The sequence below is a fragment of the Pyrus communis genome, chromosome 6 (genome assembly GCF_963583255.1).
Source record: "Pyrus communis chromosome 6, drPyrComm1.1, whole genome shotgun sequence".
Taxonomy (NCBI): Eukaryota; Viridiplantae; Streptophyta; class Magnoliopsida; order Rosales; family Rosaceae; genus Pyrus; species Pyrus communis.
Genome location: NC_084808.1, coordinates 14961844 through 14978791, shown reverse-complemented (window position 1 = coordinate 14978791; position 16948 = coordinate 14961844). Strand labels below are relative to the sequence as shown.

Genomic DNA, 16948 nt, shown 5'->3' with positions numbered 1-16948 from the left:
TTCCACTTCTTTTTGGCATAAGTCAAGTATTGAATGCCTAAAGATAAAAACAATATAAATTAGTGCAAAAGTATCAATTTTGAGAATATTCCCATGTCAAGAAATATATTGGTGAAGCATAATTGGGGTACGAGAAGGCACTTATAACAGAACCTAAATCAGTTAAATGTGTGGAACCTGGATCTTCCATGTTCTCCAGTATTATTAGCTAGCTAGCTAGTAAGCATTAGTTATTGCTGACTTATCCTCTGCAAGGCGCATAGCATTAACAGCATATATGCCCAGATTCATGGTTCTGAGTAGGGATTTGGGAATCTTTGGTTAGATAGGAATTGGCAGATGTAATGATACGTCTCTCGTCATCAGGACTAGTGATTGATGAATTCTCATATTTAAGTTGACAGATTGATGGTAAAATAAATGATTCGCTTATGTTGGAAAAATTTTACATCGTCAAACGGAAAATTGGCGCTTGGTCAAGATTTATATTTACAATCTATCAATATTAATATCTTACGTTACGACATGGTAAGAAAATATTTTCCTGAGATGTTGTTCCCAAAATTAAAATGCAATCAGTTAGAAATTTATGAGAACCATCCTAGGGTTAGACACCAACCCGCAGGTTGTACATTGCTCATTTTGTAGCTTGTTGCATCCACCTCTAATTGCGTGCGTGCGTGAGGTTGTAATTCTTTTCATTCACCAGTCAACATTTTATATTGATTAAAAAGGGCGACTCCAAGTTATAAGGCTCCTCACTTTGCGAGGATCGGGAGAGAAACTCGTCCTCAGTCAACATGATATACTGATTATTTGTAGAAAATTGTTATTAACACTTTAAAAAAGTTATTATGCACTTCTTTTTTCATTAGCAACTACTGAGGAATGCAGAATAATGTTTTTAAAGTGCTTATAGCAACTCCCTGTTATTGAATCTTAATCATTGAATGACTTTGACATTTTGAAATTTTGTCAATCCATGAGTTACTTCTATGCTCCAAGTACATGTGGTGTAAATATGGCCGGTTGTTGTAGGGTAATGTTGCTACTTGCTGGTGATAAGATATACAATGCTAGTGGGATGGCATCTACCTGCATTAAGTAAAGTTTTGTATAAATGACGTCAATACAGATCGTATCAGAGATCTTTGCATTTGATTAAGCATCATTAATTAGTGGTTCGTAAATTAATCATCCTCTTATTCACCTTCCGATGTAGAACACAAGAATAAGTAGTGTACGTGGACTGGACGTGGCTCTTTTTGGCCCATTGGAACATGCTTGTGTGTGTGTGTGTGTGTACATGTATAGATTCCATATGCATGATATACACTCACTCTACCAACTAGGAACTGAGGAACCCTAGATCAGGATCCGAGACTATTGGGAAGTTGTTTTCTACAGTAGAAGGGACAAAGACGCTGGTTTAGTGGGGTTTCTTGATCAATCCTGCAGAACCATTTTGCTCAACACTTATTACTTCATGGGTGTGGATGACGTCGGAACATACATTTTTAACTTCTCTGTGTTTCCCCACTATGACGAGCTAGCAACCACAAGTTTATTATGATAAAGGCATTATGCAGGTTAGCATTTTGCTGTAAAGTAATTTAAGCCAAAGATTGGCATATATATATGGATTTAAGGGCTGTCCCGGAAACCGGATGACACGTGAGGTCAACTGCCTTAGGGGATTTGATTAGTGTCCAGGTTATTTCGTTTCAGAAAAAGGTGAAATGAGAATCTTAGAGGACTGTTCTTGAGAAGTATCTTTTTTTTTCACCTTACGAAACCTGTTTTTTTTTTTTTTTTTTTTTTTTTTTTTTTTTTTTTGTGAGAGCCCATCTTCCCCCTGGTCTAGTGAGTGTATAAGACTGCCTAGTCTTTTGGATAAATTATAATGAGATCTTTCCTCGATTTCCTCGATTAGAAAGATCTGATTCTCAAGATGAACAGAAAGATACCATTTGGCAATTGTCCTTGCAATCTAATCCAGTACTATTCATATTTTAGGCATTCCTTCAAATATTGTAGATCGTTCTTAAAAAAATAGTCAAATGGAGTAAAGTTTAACATTTTGATTAGCATTTTATTTTTTATCGAGAATACTATATTCGTTTACCTATATTAAATAATAATTGAGACTACTAAATATAGACGGATCGGATTAGATGGCACTAGGTTGGACGCTCCCTTTATTTCCTTACGAAGAATCCTTTGTTGGAATTTAATTTACATGGGGATAATGGTCCGTACACAATTTGAAGAATTTAGGACCAAGGCTTAGGTCTGGCCATTTTCCTTGGCGTAGATTAACCTAATCTAGATGAAAAATGTTACCCCTATTTTTACCATAAGATACATTGGTTGCTTCTTGCAACCTTCACAACCAAATGCTTCGCATATAAATTTTTTTTTAACAAACGATACTATCAACACTAAAAGAAGGGAGTAGGCTTAGTCTCACAATAACTAGTAATAATGTGGTTCAACTTCGTCTTTGAGGAGAATCGAACTTAAGACCACTCATTTATAAATGAAAATGAATATCACTAAACTGTAATATTAAATGGCTGCTTGACATATAATTAACAAACTATAGTTGTTCTGGTTGAGTGTCCACTTTCAACGAGAGAAGAGGAGAGTAGAGACCAATTTCAATTTGGTAACGACGTACACCAAGGCCTTTCTAAGTCACCTTTCCATTCGAAATGTACTTTAATTTATAACCTAATAGCTAAATGCACCCTCCACTAATGCTAGCTTTTATGAACTCTCCCCTTTTTTTAAAGGAAAATTAATTAAAAGAGTTTAAAAATTTTAAGTTTTAATGATAAATACAAAATAAAGGATAAAGTGAATAGTACCAGGATTGACTTTTTAATATAAAACATGTAATTTTTCATTAAAGTAAACAATACCGGGAGTTTTTCATTAAAGTTCCTCTTTTTTTAATCATTCCAATTAGGTGGTGGCTCACTCTCTCTCTCTCTTGGTTTTAGCTTGTTCTGTTTACTTTTAATCCTTGGCGTGGCTGAGTAGTACTGTTTTAGGTAGACTACGGTGTCACAAAATGGTGCGTAATCCATTATGATTTGTATCTAGAAATTAAAGCCTGCGTGGTTATTGGTTAGTGGATGCCAAATTGCCTCTCTCTGGTTGACTATCGAAACTCCACAAGGTCATTCTGGATTTGTGCTTGACAAAAAAAATGGATTATATGAAGTAGCTAGCATCTAAATCTTCAAATACGCATGTGAAATCCAATACGTATTGTTTTTGTAAAAGTATTAAATTATATTGAGTCAATGCATTTTTTTTTAATTGGATATATACCCTCATATTGAGATTCAAAAAAATAATAATTGAAAAAATATTGAAAAATGGACGAACAAACACATGACCTTAGACGGGCGGATCCACTAAGAGGCAGGAGGGGTCAGCTGACCCTTCTAATTTTGACAAACCTCCATTCAAGATCTATGTGTTGTCCTTCAAAGCTTAGATTGCCCTTGAGATATGACCTCCTACTGCTCGATGAAATACCATAAAGAACATTGAGTAGGGTAGGGCAAGGCATTGTTTGCAGCTCCTTTGCTGCTGATAAAAAGTCTCCTTTGTTGCTGATGCGCAGCTTTGCATGCAGCAAAAACAAGTTATTATATATATATATATTTTATATATAATAAGACATGGCCACTTAAAAAAATAAAAAGAACTTAAGCTTCCAGTCTAGACATATATAAAACCCAAATATTTAATATTCTAATTTTTACCAAATTTTAGATCTTTAAACTTTTTTTCTTGTGTTGATAATGAAGCTATAATCAGCATTTTCAAATATGAAATCGCATCGTGAACTATTGTCGCTTGTAATGAACAATTGCAATTTTTAATTTTATTTATTTCATGAATTATAAATGATGGAATTATGATTTAATTTGTAGGGCTATTTATTAGTCAAAGAAATGTTTACATTTTTACCCTTGACCCCCAAATAATATTTCTTGGATCCGTCACTGACCTCAAAATTAAAGATATAGAATAATTACCCACTTAATGATGTTATTTATTTTCTAGGTGCTAAGATATTATCAGGTTCACACTGAATCTTGAAGTACAACCTCAACTTTGTTGAAGAACGCATATATAAGGAAAAAAGAGTACAATTCTTTGGGGGAGACATGCCCTTACTCTTAGCACAAAAAGTTTCCTAAGGATGATAAAAGGGTTGATTTCGACAGGATTATCAACTTTAATAAGGTTTAATCTACCTTTAGGTCGATAAAAAAGAATGCTACTTTAATAAAACACTAAGACGGCTCTAATGAAGAAGAACACTCTCAAGGATCGTAATACTCTCCACAAAATTGAACCCATATGCGAAGACTATGAGGAAGACATCATTTTTGGTTGTGGAGCAAAGTATGGAGATTGCGGGTCCCGTTAAAGGAAGCGAGTTTAGCTATTGAAAGGTTGTGGCTCATCCATATTTTACTTGATCTTTCTCGACAAGAGTGAATAAGGATGTGGAAAATCCTTGGTAACATATCCTAATCATCGAAGGCTTAAAGTGGATATTGGGCATAAAAGAAACAAGAGATTCATGTTGATGCTTGGAACTCAGAATGAAGGACTTTGAGAAATAGAGCCAAGCCTAAGGTATTTAAAGAGGAGCTACTCGAATTCTAGAAGCCTCGCCTAGAGATTCATGGGTTGAAGCCACTTGATGATGCAAAGAGCCACCCCTTGTTAAATGTGCACAAACAACATGACATCCCTCGTCATTACTACCTACGCGCCGTGAACTTCAAGCACTAGTACAAAAACATGTTTGCGCGACGAAAACTTGCGCGACGCAGCTAAATACGTCGCGCAAAGTATGTTTGCGTGACGTTAAACACAAAACGTCGCGCAAATGGCCTTTGCGCGACTGCAGTTTGCGCGACGTTTTGTGCGTCCCGCAAGATTTTGGCGCTAAAGCAAGTAAGCTTTACAGCTTTTTCTGTTGACTTTGCGTGACGCAGGGCTACGTGAGTCGCGCAAAACAGCTTTGCGCGACGCACGTGCACTTACGTCGCGCAAAAGATCTTTGCGTGACGTATGTGGCGTCACGCAAAAGCGCAAAGCTGTTTTGCGCGACGCCACATACGTCATGCAAAGTCAATGACTTTACTTAGTCAGTTTGGGTCAACGACTTCATTTGGATCAGGTGTATATGTCCACATAGGCTAAATTATTCAGAGTTCTATGTATTTACTTATGTTTGTTCACAGCAACCTGTGGTGGGAGTGAAGGAGCAGATTCCGGCCAAGGAAGCAGCATGCAGCACACCCGCAACAACTAACAAGCTAACAAGCTAAATTCCTGATCCACGTGTTAGTAACTAACAAGCTAAATTTTTTCAATTCCATGTGTTTGTAAACAAATAGATTGGCAAGTCGAGAATTGTATTTTTGAACTTTAATCTTTTAAGACGATTAAAATTTAATAAAAATCTGGTGTCAGATTGTATATTGATTTTAGTCTCTTAATGTGTACTGAATTCAAACTCATATTATATTTTTGTTTTATAGATATCTTATTTAATGTCATTGCATTAAATTTTAAATTTATTATTATACACATTTTAAATTTATTATTATACACATTTTGGCGTATGCGATCTCGAAGCATATACAAACAAGTTTGACGGTTGGATCGTTGAAACTAGTTTCGTACAATGTGTTTCCCATCAAAATGGTAGATTTACTAACACTTAGAGTTTATTAATACTTTCATTAAGTATAACATAAGATTTTGTGGTATCCACTTGTGTAAATACTTTAAATTGACGATCGAATTAGTTCATTGTATTCATATAGGGTCAAGGAGTGTAGCTGTAAAAAATCATCAAAATCGGAGTTAAAACTACCGTTAAATCGTTATTTTTCATTTATAACCGTCGAAAAGTTTTGTCGCGTTACTTGATCTCTAAATGTTTTTTTTTTCCTATTTTTGGCGTATGCGATCTCGAAACATATACAAACAAGTTTGACGGTTGGATCGTTGAAACTAGTTTCGTACAATATGTTTCCCATCAAAATGTTAGATTTACTGACACTTAAGAGTTTATTAATACTTTCATTAAGTATAACATAAGATTTTGTGGTATCCACTTGTGTAAATACTTTAAATTGACGATCGAATTAGTTCATTGTATTCATATAGGGTCAAGGAGTGTAGCTGTAAAAAATCATCAAAATCGGAGTTAAAACTACCGTTAAATCGTTATTTTTTATTTATAACCGTCGAAAAGTTTTGTCGCGTTACTTGATCTCTAAATGTTTTTTTTCTCCTATTTTTGGCGTATGCGATCTCGAAGCATATACAAACAAGTTTGACGGTTGGATCGTTGAAACTAGTTTCGTACAATGTGTTTCCCATCAAAATGTTAGATTTACTAACACTTAAGAGTTTATTAATACTTTCATTAAGTATAACATAAGATTTTGTGGTATCCACTTGTGTAAATACTTTAAATTGACGATCGAATTAGTTCATTGTATTCATATAGGGTCAAGGAGTGTAGCTGTAAAAAATCATCAAAATCGGAGTTAAAACTACCGTTAAATTGTTATTTTTCATTTATAACCGTCGAAAAGTTTTGTCGCGTTACTTGATCTCTAAATGTTTTTTTTTTCCTATTTTTGGCGTATGCGATCTTGAAGCATATACAAACACATTTTTGGTAATTTTTTTAATACTTTTAAAAAAAAAAAAAAAAAAACCTTGCGCGATGCTTTAATCGTCGCGCAAAACCACCTTGCGTGACGTCGAATTGTATACCTACGTCACGCGAATTGATAATTTTGGCACTCCACAGCGAAAAATAGGCGCTTTTTTTCAAATTTTCCAAGTTTTGCAACCATGTATCCTATCCTCTTTTCCTCAAATTGCAGAGCTCTTTTCCTCTTCCTCTTGCTTAAATTGCAGACTTTCCTCTCGCTCAAATTGCAAATCAAATTGCAGGAGTAAAGTCCTGCGTCTCCTCTATCTCTTCCCTCTTGCTCATCTCTCCTCTTCGCAACCTTGATCCCCAAATCTTTAACCCAGACTTGTCTTCCCTCTCTCTTTCCCATAGACTTCTCTCTTTCTTCTCGTTCTAAACGACGGGTAGCCACACGAATCTCGAAGCCGACGGGAATCAAGTCCCAAAATCAAGGTAAGGGTTTGTGATTTGCGATGGGTTTTTGTTATTTAGGGATTAGGGTGAAATTGCAGTTCATTGTAGGGTTTCACTACGATTAGGGTTTGTGATTTTGCTGCACGCGCACTCGATTGTTGATGGGTTAGGATTGAATTTGTATGTTGGGTTGATTGTTGTTGGCATCTGTCGTAGGATTTGGGTTTCTGTTCATGTTGGTTTTCCTAACTTCCTTACTTGCTGATAGAGTCGTTGGCCCCAAGGTTGGCAGAATAAACTTGTTACTTATCTGCCTTCGTTTTCTGGTTTTTGTTATCATATTTAGTGAACCAAAGGTAAGCTTCCCAAAAACAAGACCGCAATCAGAAACCTGGATGCATATATTTTGCTACATCGAAGTATCTTTAATGAATCACTCGCCTATATGTGTTAGATTGTGATATACAGGTAAGAGTGCGCAAAAAGCCAGTCAATCTTCTTTCCCTTTTCATGATTTAGCATTTTAGTGTAGGTGTAGTCTGTTAGGGGTTGGATGTAAAAGTTGTTCAACTTTCTGCTTTGATATGGATTGGCATATGCTGTGAATAGAGGATGATGAAGATGAACCGCTGCGTAATCAATTAGCTTATCCTTTCCGCTGTTTGCATCAAACTATGCTTCATTTTGTTTCAAGGGAGCATGGCTATGAAAGCACATGGAACTGTTTGCAATTCTCAATTTTAAAAAGCTTGATTTTGCATTAGTAAGTATGCAGTTTGCACACTGTCGATTGATCTTTTATTTTTTATTTTTTGGTAGTGCAGGCAATATCATTGCTTGGAGCTCAAACTCTAGAGCTCATTGCGGCTCTGCTGCTTCTGCAGAGTACTGCCAAGCCACAATATAAGTTTGTGGATTTCTTCAAAGCTAAAAAACTATCAAAAGAGAGGAGCTGGCATCGTCCAGAAAAAGCTCACAGATGCTGATAATAAAGAGTGCGGCCAACTATATTTAGGGACTTTTATCTGACTTACTACTGTTGTTGTGGCTATCATCGTATAGTCGGCCCATCTTAAATATTTCCTTAGTTTTCCTCTTGAAGAATGATATAAACTTGTGGAACCTCACCTTTTGGAGCAAATCAGCAGCTTTTTATGCAGTGAGTGAGAAACCTAATTAATGAGACTTGTTTATCAACATACGCTATTAATATTTTGGATTATGCATAGTTCCCATCAACAGGACAAGACTAAGCAATGAATAATATTTATTTAAGATAATTGTGATGAATTTCTGCAGTCTTGATGTCATGCTACATTCAAATACTTATTTAACTTTGTCTACTTGTTTTCAGGCGAGTGTGGCAGCAAAGACCGCCATGCTTGAAGCCCATCCAGGGCTGCTGCATTCAAGGTATTTTAGATATAAAAGCATTTTTTAATCTTCATCTGGTTTGCAATCCAATTTCTTGCATGACAAACAAATATTTGCTTACATATTTTCCCGTTTTATCAGGTGATCAGAGTGTTACAGAAACATTCGTGAATGTGCTCACTTCACTTCCTTTTATAGTTCTTGGAATCCATGCCCCAAGGTAATACATTTTTGGAAGTCAGTTGATAGACATAAACATAATCTTACTGATGCATCAGGTTTAATTAAATATTGTAAGTCAGATAAAAGTCCCTAAATATAGTTGGCCGCACTCTTTATTATCAGCATCTGTGAGCTTTTTCTGGACGATGGCAAATTGCTTGAGTCAATATTAAACTCATAAAAATATTGTATGGATTTAATTGATTCAATGCTCATGATAATAAACAAAATAAGCCAAAGATAACTTTGAAAGATCCTGACAAATATCTTAGCCTAGCTTTCGCTCTACAGCCATCGAAGTATCTTTACTAACTGAATGATCCAGTGGTCCATATTGCTTTTAAACAGTGGCTGAGATTACTCCTTTAATTGGCTTTGGTTTGGTTTTAACTAGTTTGGGTCATATAGGGCTTCTATGATTAGAAATAGGATTTGGTACTAAGTTAAAATGATTTCAAATCTGCATCAGACAAGTCGAATATGTTTCCATTGTCAAATTCTTATTACATCTCATTCATGTTTCTCTAAATGAATAGATCGGTGGTTTAACAATGTTTTGGAAGATGCTGTTCTCTTTCAAGTAACTTATTTTACACCGTGTGGTTGCAGGATATAAACAACCCCGTTCTGAAGGAAATCTTGTTGAGCAGCAGACTTAACAACAATTCAACTTTTCCAACCAGAAGAAAAAGAACACTTCAACACTAGCCGAGAAAGGTATTCGTGCACCTTTTTTTTTTTTTTTTTAAATTTTTTATTATTTCATGATATAGATCTTTGCACAATTGGTAAAAGCAAATGCAGGCCTAGAACATATTTGCACAATGATAACCACACATCATTAATTTTTCTCTCCTACACACCTCTTTTTATTTAAGTCACCGAAACTGAATTGATTAAACGAAAATTATGATTAAAATTAATCATGAGTGTACATGAGAAGAAAATTTGGGTATGGTTATCATTTTGCTCTATAAGATGGGCAAATATTAATTATTCCTAACCCTGGTGAGTATGATTGTACAAGCCTTAGCGGTGTCCGGTCTCCAAATCCAGCTGCCAGCACCTGATCTTACACCACCTTCGACCTCCCAGCCACCTCACCTACCCGATACCCAGTAGTTTTCAAACCTAGAACACTACTTGTTGTAGTTTTTTCTTTTTTTGTTTAGACATCTTGTATGCATATTTTCATATGGTTTATAATTAAATTTTTTCTTGGTTTATTGTTTATTGTTTAGAATTGAATTACAATATTTATTAAAAATTAAATCAAAAATATTTTTGTCAAAAAAATTAAAAAAAAATAAAAACATAAAAATTTAATTTGCGTGACGCAAACCTAGGTCACGCCAACCCACTTTGCGTGACGCAGACCTTGGTCACGCCAACCCACACCCACTTTGCGTGACGCAAACCTAGGTCACGCCAACCCACTTTGCGTGACGCACACCAAGGTCACGCAAACCCACTTTGCGTGACGCATGGTACTACGTCACGCAAAGACTCTTTGCGCGACGCATGTAACTTCTTCGTCACGCAAAACCTTCTTTCACAGGCGTGGCGCGACACGCGTCGCGCGACGAATGTTCGTCACGCAAATTTTTGCGCGACGTTTTTTTGACTTTGCGCGACGAAGGACCTACGTCACCCAAAATATTTTTTGTACTAGTGAAGCCAGCATGTCCGAATCCGGAACGTAAAAAATGAGCGGGTTACAAAGCCAAGATGCCATATGTCACAAGTCCTTTTCAGATACATAGTTAAGGGTAATTATGGGAACATGATTTCTAGGGCCGGAGGAAGACTGATTAGAATATAAACACCTTGGAAGTCTAGTCATGGACTTAACAGCTTCCCAACAAAGCTAAATAAACGGAGCAGCGATGCAACCAGCATCCAATTTTGGTGCACTTGGTGAAGTCCGACAACTTCCCTGAGATTGACCATACTTGTTCCGCATGATACAAAAACCTAACCCATCAAGGAATTAGCAGGTTTCCTATATTCTTGGAGTCCTTACAATATAAGGTTTGGCGTGTGCATCAAATAATCACACTCCTAAGTGGATGCAATATTTATTTCCTAGATATCATTTGGGATTCTTCCGATTCAGTACGAATTCTCTATCATAAAAGTTCTTTATCACGACTGATATAAATATTAGGGTTCATCTATGGTGACACAATTATCGCATGCTTATTCTCTTGTCTACAGGTTGAGTCTCATAATATTGCTTATTAACTTGACCACCAGAGAGCCTTTTCTTGGCACACACCCTCCAATCTTTGGCTACTTACGATTGTTTACTATTTTGCAGGTAAACAGATTCATGCATCACCACTCTTCACGGCGGTACGCGAATTTGATCCAACAGTAGAGTTCTGTATGAACGCAAAAATCGCTAACTTGTTACAGCAAACATGCATGTGCAATTGTGTGGGCATTCGTGGGCCGCAGTTTAGGGAATGTGTTGCACTTATGCTTCTCCATGTAAAGAAGCTTGGATTCATGCGGATTAGGCCGCGTACCAAAATCATTTAGTTACCAAAGTTTAGTTTAGGGATCCAGGAAGAGACTATTGAGGCTAATTATAAGAAAGCCGACATAGATTGTCTTGCAGCTAGTTACACTGGAGCAACCGAACCCATCCACATTTGGATATCCTGACAGTTTATCCTCTCATGGAGAAGAGCATACCCAGATGGGTGTCGAGAGAGAGAGAGAGAGAGAGAGAGAGAGAGAGAGAGAGAGAGAGAGCTGACGACGTGGTGGTGGTTATTTGGTTCGAGCGAAGAGGGGGAAAGAGGTCTAGGGTCAAGCTTTTCACGCTTGCACTGCAATTGAGGGCAAAGTATGGTGTGGTTAGTGATCACTGTGATCTGGTGTGGCTGGCGTTTTGACAGCTAGAGAAGAAAGTAAAGAGAGGTCGAGAAAGAGAAGGCGTCGGAATCGAGAGAGAGGGAGTGAGATACTGAGGTGAGGTAGATAGAGAATTGAGTTTAAACAAACGATTGAGATCCAATCTCAACAAAATCCAACGGCTAATATTAATTCTTTCAGTTCGGTTTGAGATTATTGAACAAATGCTTAATGGAAACCCAATATCATACCAAAACTTCCGGTTATTTTTTTATTTTGATTTTTCGGTTTTTGGTATACTTCGGTATTGGATATTTCGATTTTGGGTTCAGGTTTTTTTGGGAAAATATGATGCAGAAGATAAACTTATAGGACGAATTCTTAAATATTCGGGGAACTTGTCCATAGTGATTCACGCAATCAACAATGGATCCAACACCTTGTCATTACCGTAAGCAACAAGCCAATCCGTGTTGATCAATACATATTGTCACTCTCGATCGATTGCTCTAACAATTTTACAACGGACATAAAACAAAAACAAAAACAAAAAGTTGACTTCAACTACCTTAATTAATAATATATGGCCTGCTATACCAGTAGAAGAAAGCATACATACAATTAATCAATTCGTAGCCGGACTTCCCAGAGACAAATGCATCTTTCTAAATTGACCTGGAGCCAGATATCTGAGAGTATAAATTCCAAATGTTAGGAACCTTGTAATCAAAATCACTAAACTAAATTCTCTCAAATTTGATTAAACGAGATCTTAAGCTTTCTGCATTACTTTTGGAAATGAATGTTGATTATGGCCACCAACCTCAGCAGTCCAGGTGGTCCGGTGGCCTTTGTGGCTGCGGAGAAGATGTTGTTACATGTAAGACATGTACTCTTTTTGTATGGCACAAATTAATTTTTGTTCATTGTATTTAATGAGATTCAACTGTTTGCTCGCCTTAAGAGAAAACAGTACAAAATAGTCATCGATGCGAGTGAAATAGGATGAGGTAGCTCAAACTTTTAGTCACTAATAATCGTACTTCTTAACTATATGACACCGAGTCCCTGATGGTGCTTTGGCAACTTCATTATGTGCCACCAAAGATAGTGCTTATTTATAATGTTTCGATCCTGCAGTTTTGCGGAAAAATTTTGCAAGTTCACCACCGAGGAACCGGATCCCTCCGGACCCAAAGGAACTAAGTCTACTCATTAAATGATCTGGACCATTGAAATTTGATCTAACGGCTACAAACAACAGAATCATCTAAAATTTATAATAACTGTAACCGTTTGATCAAATTTCAAAGGTCCGGATCATTTGATCATTGGACTCAGTTCCTTTGGGTCCGAAGGGTATCTGGTTCTCACCACCCATATCCAATTTTAGTGCAGATGTATTGTCAATCTTCGTTAAAAGTTATACCCGCCCATCCTGTGTTGCAGAAATAGCACTTTTTCTTGTATATTTGCACCAATCCAAGACCCATAGAATCATAGACAACATCGGGTATGAATTCTTGATGTCTCACAAGCTTTAGTCAACTGAATTTTACTCTAAAGTCATCTAGCTAGAGGTCTTAAGTGACTAAAATACCCTAAAAAAAGAACTCACTTATATTGTAGATGACTCATTTACTCAACTTTTAATGAAAATTAATGAAGGTAGTATATTCATACTAAAACACGAGTTGAGGTGGTAAATTGACAAGATTTTTTATTTGGATTATATTTGAGCACACCAATAATAGTCAAGATGGTGTTTGTGCAATTTTCCCTTCATTTTATATGTATACAAAGCCAACCCAATTGTTGTTACTAATGGATCGTGTGATGTAGGTTGCATAGCATGTTTTCTCCCATGCATCACCTTCGGCCAAATTGCTGAAACTGTGGACGAAGGACAAAGCTGTAAGTGTCACAAGAGCCAATAAAAATACCTAAATTCATGTATACAACAATGATTGGAAATTGATTACATCAATGTTATGTTACTAATTCATGATTGTGGGTTGTATTTTATGATTTTAGCTTGCGTAAACCAAGCCATAGTCTACGGGTTGTTGTGGACGATTCAGTGCCATTGGTTCTACTCGTGCATATACAGAGAGAAATTACGCCAAAAATATGGTTTGCCTGAGGAGCCTTGTTGTGATTGTTGTGTTCATTTCTGCTGCGAATCATGTGCTCTTTGCCAAGAACATGCTGAGCTCAAATATAGAGGATTCAATCCCGCCGCAGGTTCTATATATAATACTAGACGAATATATATATATATATATATATATATATATCATCGCCAAGCACGTAGTTATATATTTTACCTTAAATTTATCAACTATTAAACATAACAATAGTATTTGTGTTTGTTTGTATAATGCAGGTTGGGTTGGGCCACCAACCTTTGCTCCACAGGTGCCTCCTTCCATGTTCAAATGATCTCCAACGCTTGGCGGAGGATGGTCCAATGGTTTGTGTCCATGAGTCATGCATGTTGACAAATTGTGTGCACTCTTAATCTAAGTATGTCATGTATTAAAATAATATAATATTTGGGTGTAACGCGTTTTCCTGTTCAAATAAAATGTGATGAATATATTTATAATAAAGGAGTGGGAGAATGATTATGAATTTGATAGACTTAATATTTGATCTTAAGATTTCTTAGTTATAAGTGAAAAGAAAAATCTTACTATACTAAATGACTTGTTCAAATAATATTAAACAATACAATTTTGAGACATTATTGATATATTTAACACACATCCAAGTAGGGTTGGAAAAAATTCTCGAAAATCCTGAACCAAACCAAAAAAAATCCCGATCCCAAACCAAAATTCCCGAAATTTTCGGGATGAAATACTGAACCGATCCCGAAATTTCGATAAGGGATTCGGTATTGTTTACTCAATCTTTTGGTAATCCCATACCAAACCGAAAATAAATATTTTATATATATATATATACACACACACACATTTGAATTGTTACTAACTGCTAGTAGCAATATAATTGGTTTGGTCTACAAGTAGTAACCGTAACCCTTTATTGTCACATTTGGCAGTACAAACCTCCCACAAATGTGTCTATTTCTCTAACACGATATCAAAAAATTGTATTGTTAGTTTTTGAACATATTAGATTTCTAACTTATTTTTTTGTTTTGGGTTTGTGTGACATCCCACATTGCCCAGGGGAGTGATCCTTATATGTATATTCTCATCCTTGCCTAGCACGAGGCTTTTTGGGAGCTCACTGGCTTCGGATTCCGTAGGAACTCCGAAGTTAAGCGAGAAGGGGGCTAGAGCAATCCCGTGATGGGTGACCCACTGGGAAGTTGCTCGTGAGTTCCCAAAAACAAAACCGTGAGGGAATGGTAAGCCCAAAGTGGACAATATTGTGCTACGGTGGTGGAGCGGGCCCGGGAAGTGATCCGCCCCAGGCCGGGATGTGATAATTGGTATCAGGGCCTAACCCTGGCCGTGGTGTGCCAACAAGGACGTCGGGCCCCCAAGGGGGGTGGATTGTGACATCCCACATCGCCCAGGGGAGTGATCCTTATATGTATATTCTCATCCTTACCTAGCACGAGACCTTTTGGGAGCTCACTGGCTTTGGATTCCGTAGGAACTCCGAAGTTAAGCGAGAAGGGGGCTAGAGCAATCCCATGATGGGTGACCCACTGGGAAGTTGCTCGTGAGTTCCCAAAAACAAAACCGTGAGGGAATGGTAAGCCCAAAGCGGACAATATCGTGCTACGGTGGTGGAGCGGGCCCGGGAAGTGATCCGCCCCGGGCCAGGATGTGATAGTTTGTTACTTATTTTATTGGGTAAATTACACAGAACTACCTCAACTATTTGGTCATTAATAGTTTCTTCATCTTTAAAAATTTCAATGTCATACTGTATCTTCGAATTTGTTGCAATGTCATACATTCCGTCAGTTGTCTGTCAATTCCTCCATTAAATGCTGACATGGCTTGTGACGTGACACACTTTCTATTAAAAAACTAATAAAATATTATTAAAAACAAAAAAAAATCATTTAATATTTTTTAATTATTAAAATAATAATTAATTAAAGAAAAGTTATTAAAATTAAAAAATTTTAAAAAAAACCCCATCCCCACCCCCCCATCCCCTACAACCCAAAAAGAAAGAAAGAAGAAGAAGAAGAAGAAAAAGAAAAAAAAAACTCACCCCATGTTCATCTTCCCCCACCCCCCCCCCCACCCCCCGGCCCAACACCCTTCTCCCCCCACCCCCTGCAACCCAGAAAGAAAGAAAGAAAGAAAGAAGAAGAAGAAGAAGAAGAAGAAAACAAAAAACCCACCCCATGTTCGTCTTCCCCACTGCCCAACCCCCTTCTCCCCCCACCCCCTGCAACCCAAAAAGAACGAAGAAAAAGAAAAAAAAAAAACAAAAACAAAAACAAAAACCATCTTCATCTTCCCCGACCCCCCTACCCTGCAACCCACCCATTTCTTCCTCCTCCCGTCTTCCCCTTCCCTCCTCCACCACACCCACTACCTGCAACCCAGGAAAAAAAAGACAAAAAAAACCACCTTCATCTTCCCCGATCCCCCTTTCCCTGCAACCAAGATCCCATCTTCCGCCGATTCCGCGGGTGGAGAAAATGGGGGGAAAGGGTGTGGATTTAAGGAGTGGTGTGTGTAAAGGAGGGAAGAGGGTGGGTGTGGAGGAGGAGGGAAAGGGAAGACGGAAGGGGGAAGAAAGGGGTGGGTTGCAGGATAGGGGGTCGGGGAAGATGAAGAGGGGTTGTTTTTTATTTCTTCTTCTTCTTCTTTCTTTCTAGGTTGTAGGGGTGGGGGAAGAAGGGGGTGGAGGGGGGGGGGAAGACGAACATGGGTGGGTTTTTTTTATTATTATTTTAATATTTAAAAAATATTAAATGATTTTTTTTTTAGTTTTTAATAATATTTTATTAGTTTTTTAATAGAAAGTGTGTCACGTCAGCATTTAACGAAGGAATTGACAGACAACTGACGGAAGATATGAAATTGTAACAAATTCGTAGATGAGGTATGACATTGAAACTTTTTAAAGACGAGGTATGAAATTGTTCATGACCAATAGTTTTGGTAGTTCTGTGTAATTTACTCTATTTTATTTTGGTTGCATGTTAATTTAACTTGGTATGACTAATTGCTATTTCAATTTGTATAAAATTTGGGAATACCAAATCATCCCGAAATACCGAAAATATTTTGGAAATACCGAAATTTTGGTTTGGAATTGGTCTTCAAATTCCCACCCCGAAAATTTTTGGTTTGGGATCGAGATCCTATTTTTAGTTTG

The 16948-nt window shown here is 37.1% G+C and overlaps 1 protein-coding gene and 1 long non-coding RNA gene across 2 annotated transcripts; both read left to right on the top strand.

The window, feature by feature from the left end:
• Nucleotides 1–6952: 6952 nt before the first annotated feature.
• On the top strand, nucleotides 6953–9944 carry LOC137738429 (uncharacterized). Its single transcript, XR_011068910.1, has 5 exons — nucleotides 6953–7207; nucleotides 7993–8327; nucleotides 8523–8581; nucleotides 8684–8762; nucleotides 9374–9944. It is a non-coding gene; the product is annotated as an uncharacterized lncRNA (long non-coding RNA).
• A 2480-nt stretch (nucleotides 9945–12424) lies between these two features.
• On the top strand, nucleotides 12425–14068 carry LOC137736902 (cell number regulator 7-like). Its single transcript, XM_068476217.1, has 4 exons — nucleotides 12425–12506; nucleotides 13469–13540; nucleotides 13661–13870; nucleotides 14013–14068. The coding sequence occupies exons 1-4, from the start codon at nucleotides 12425–12427 to the stop codon at nucleotides 14066–14068; spliced, it is 420 nt and encodes a 139-aa protein (XP_068332318.1).
• Nucleotides 14069–16948: the final 2880 nt, after the last annotated feature.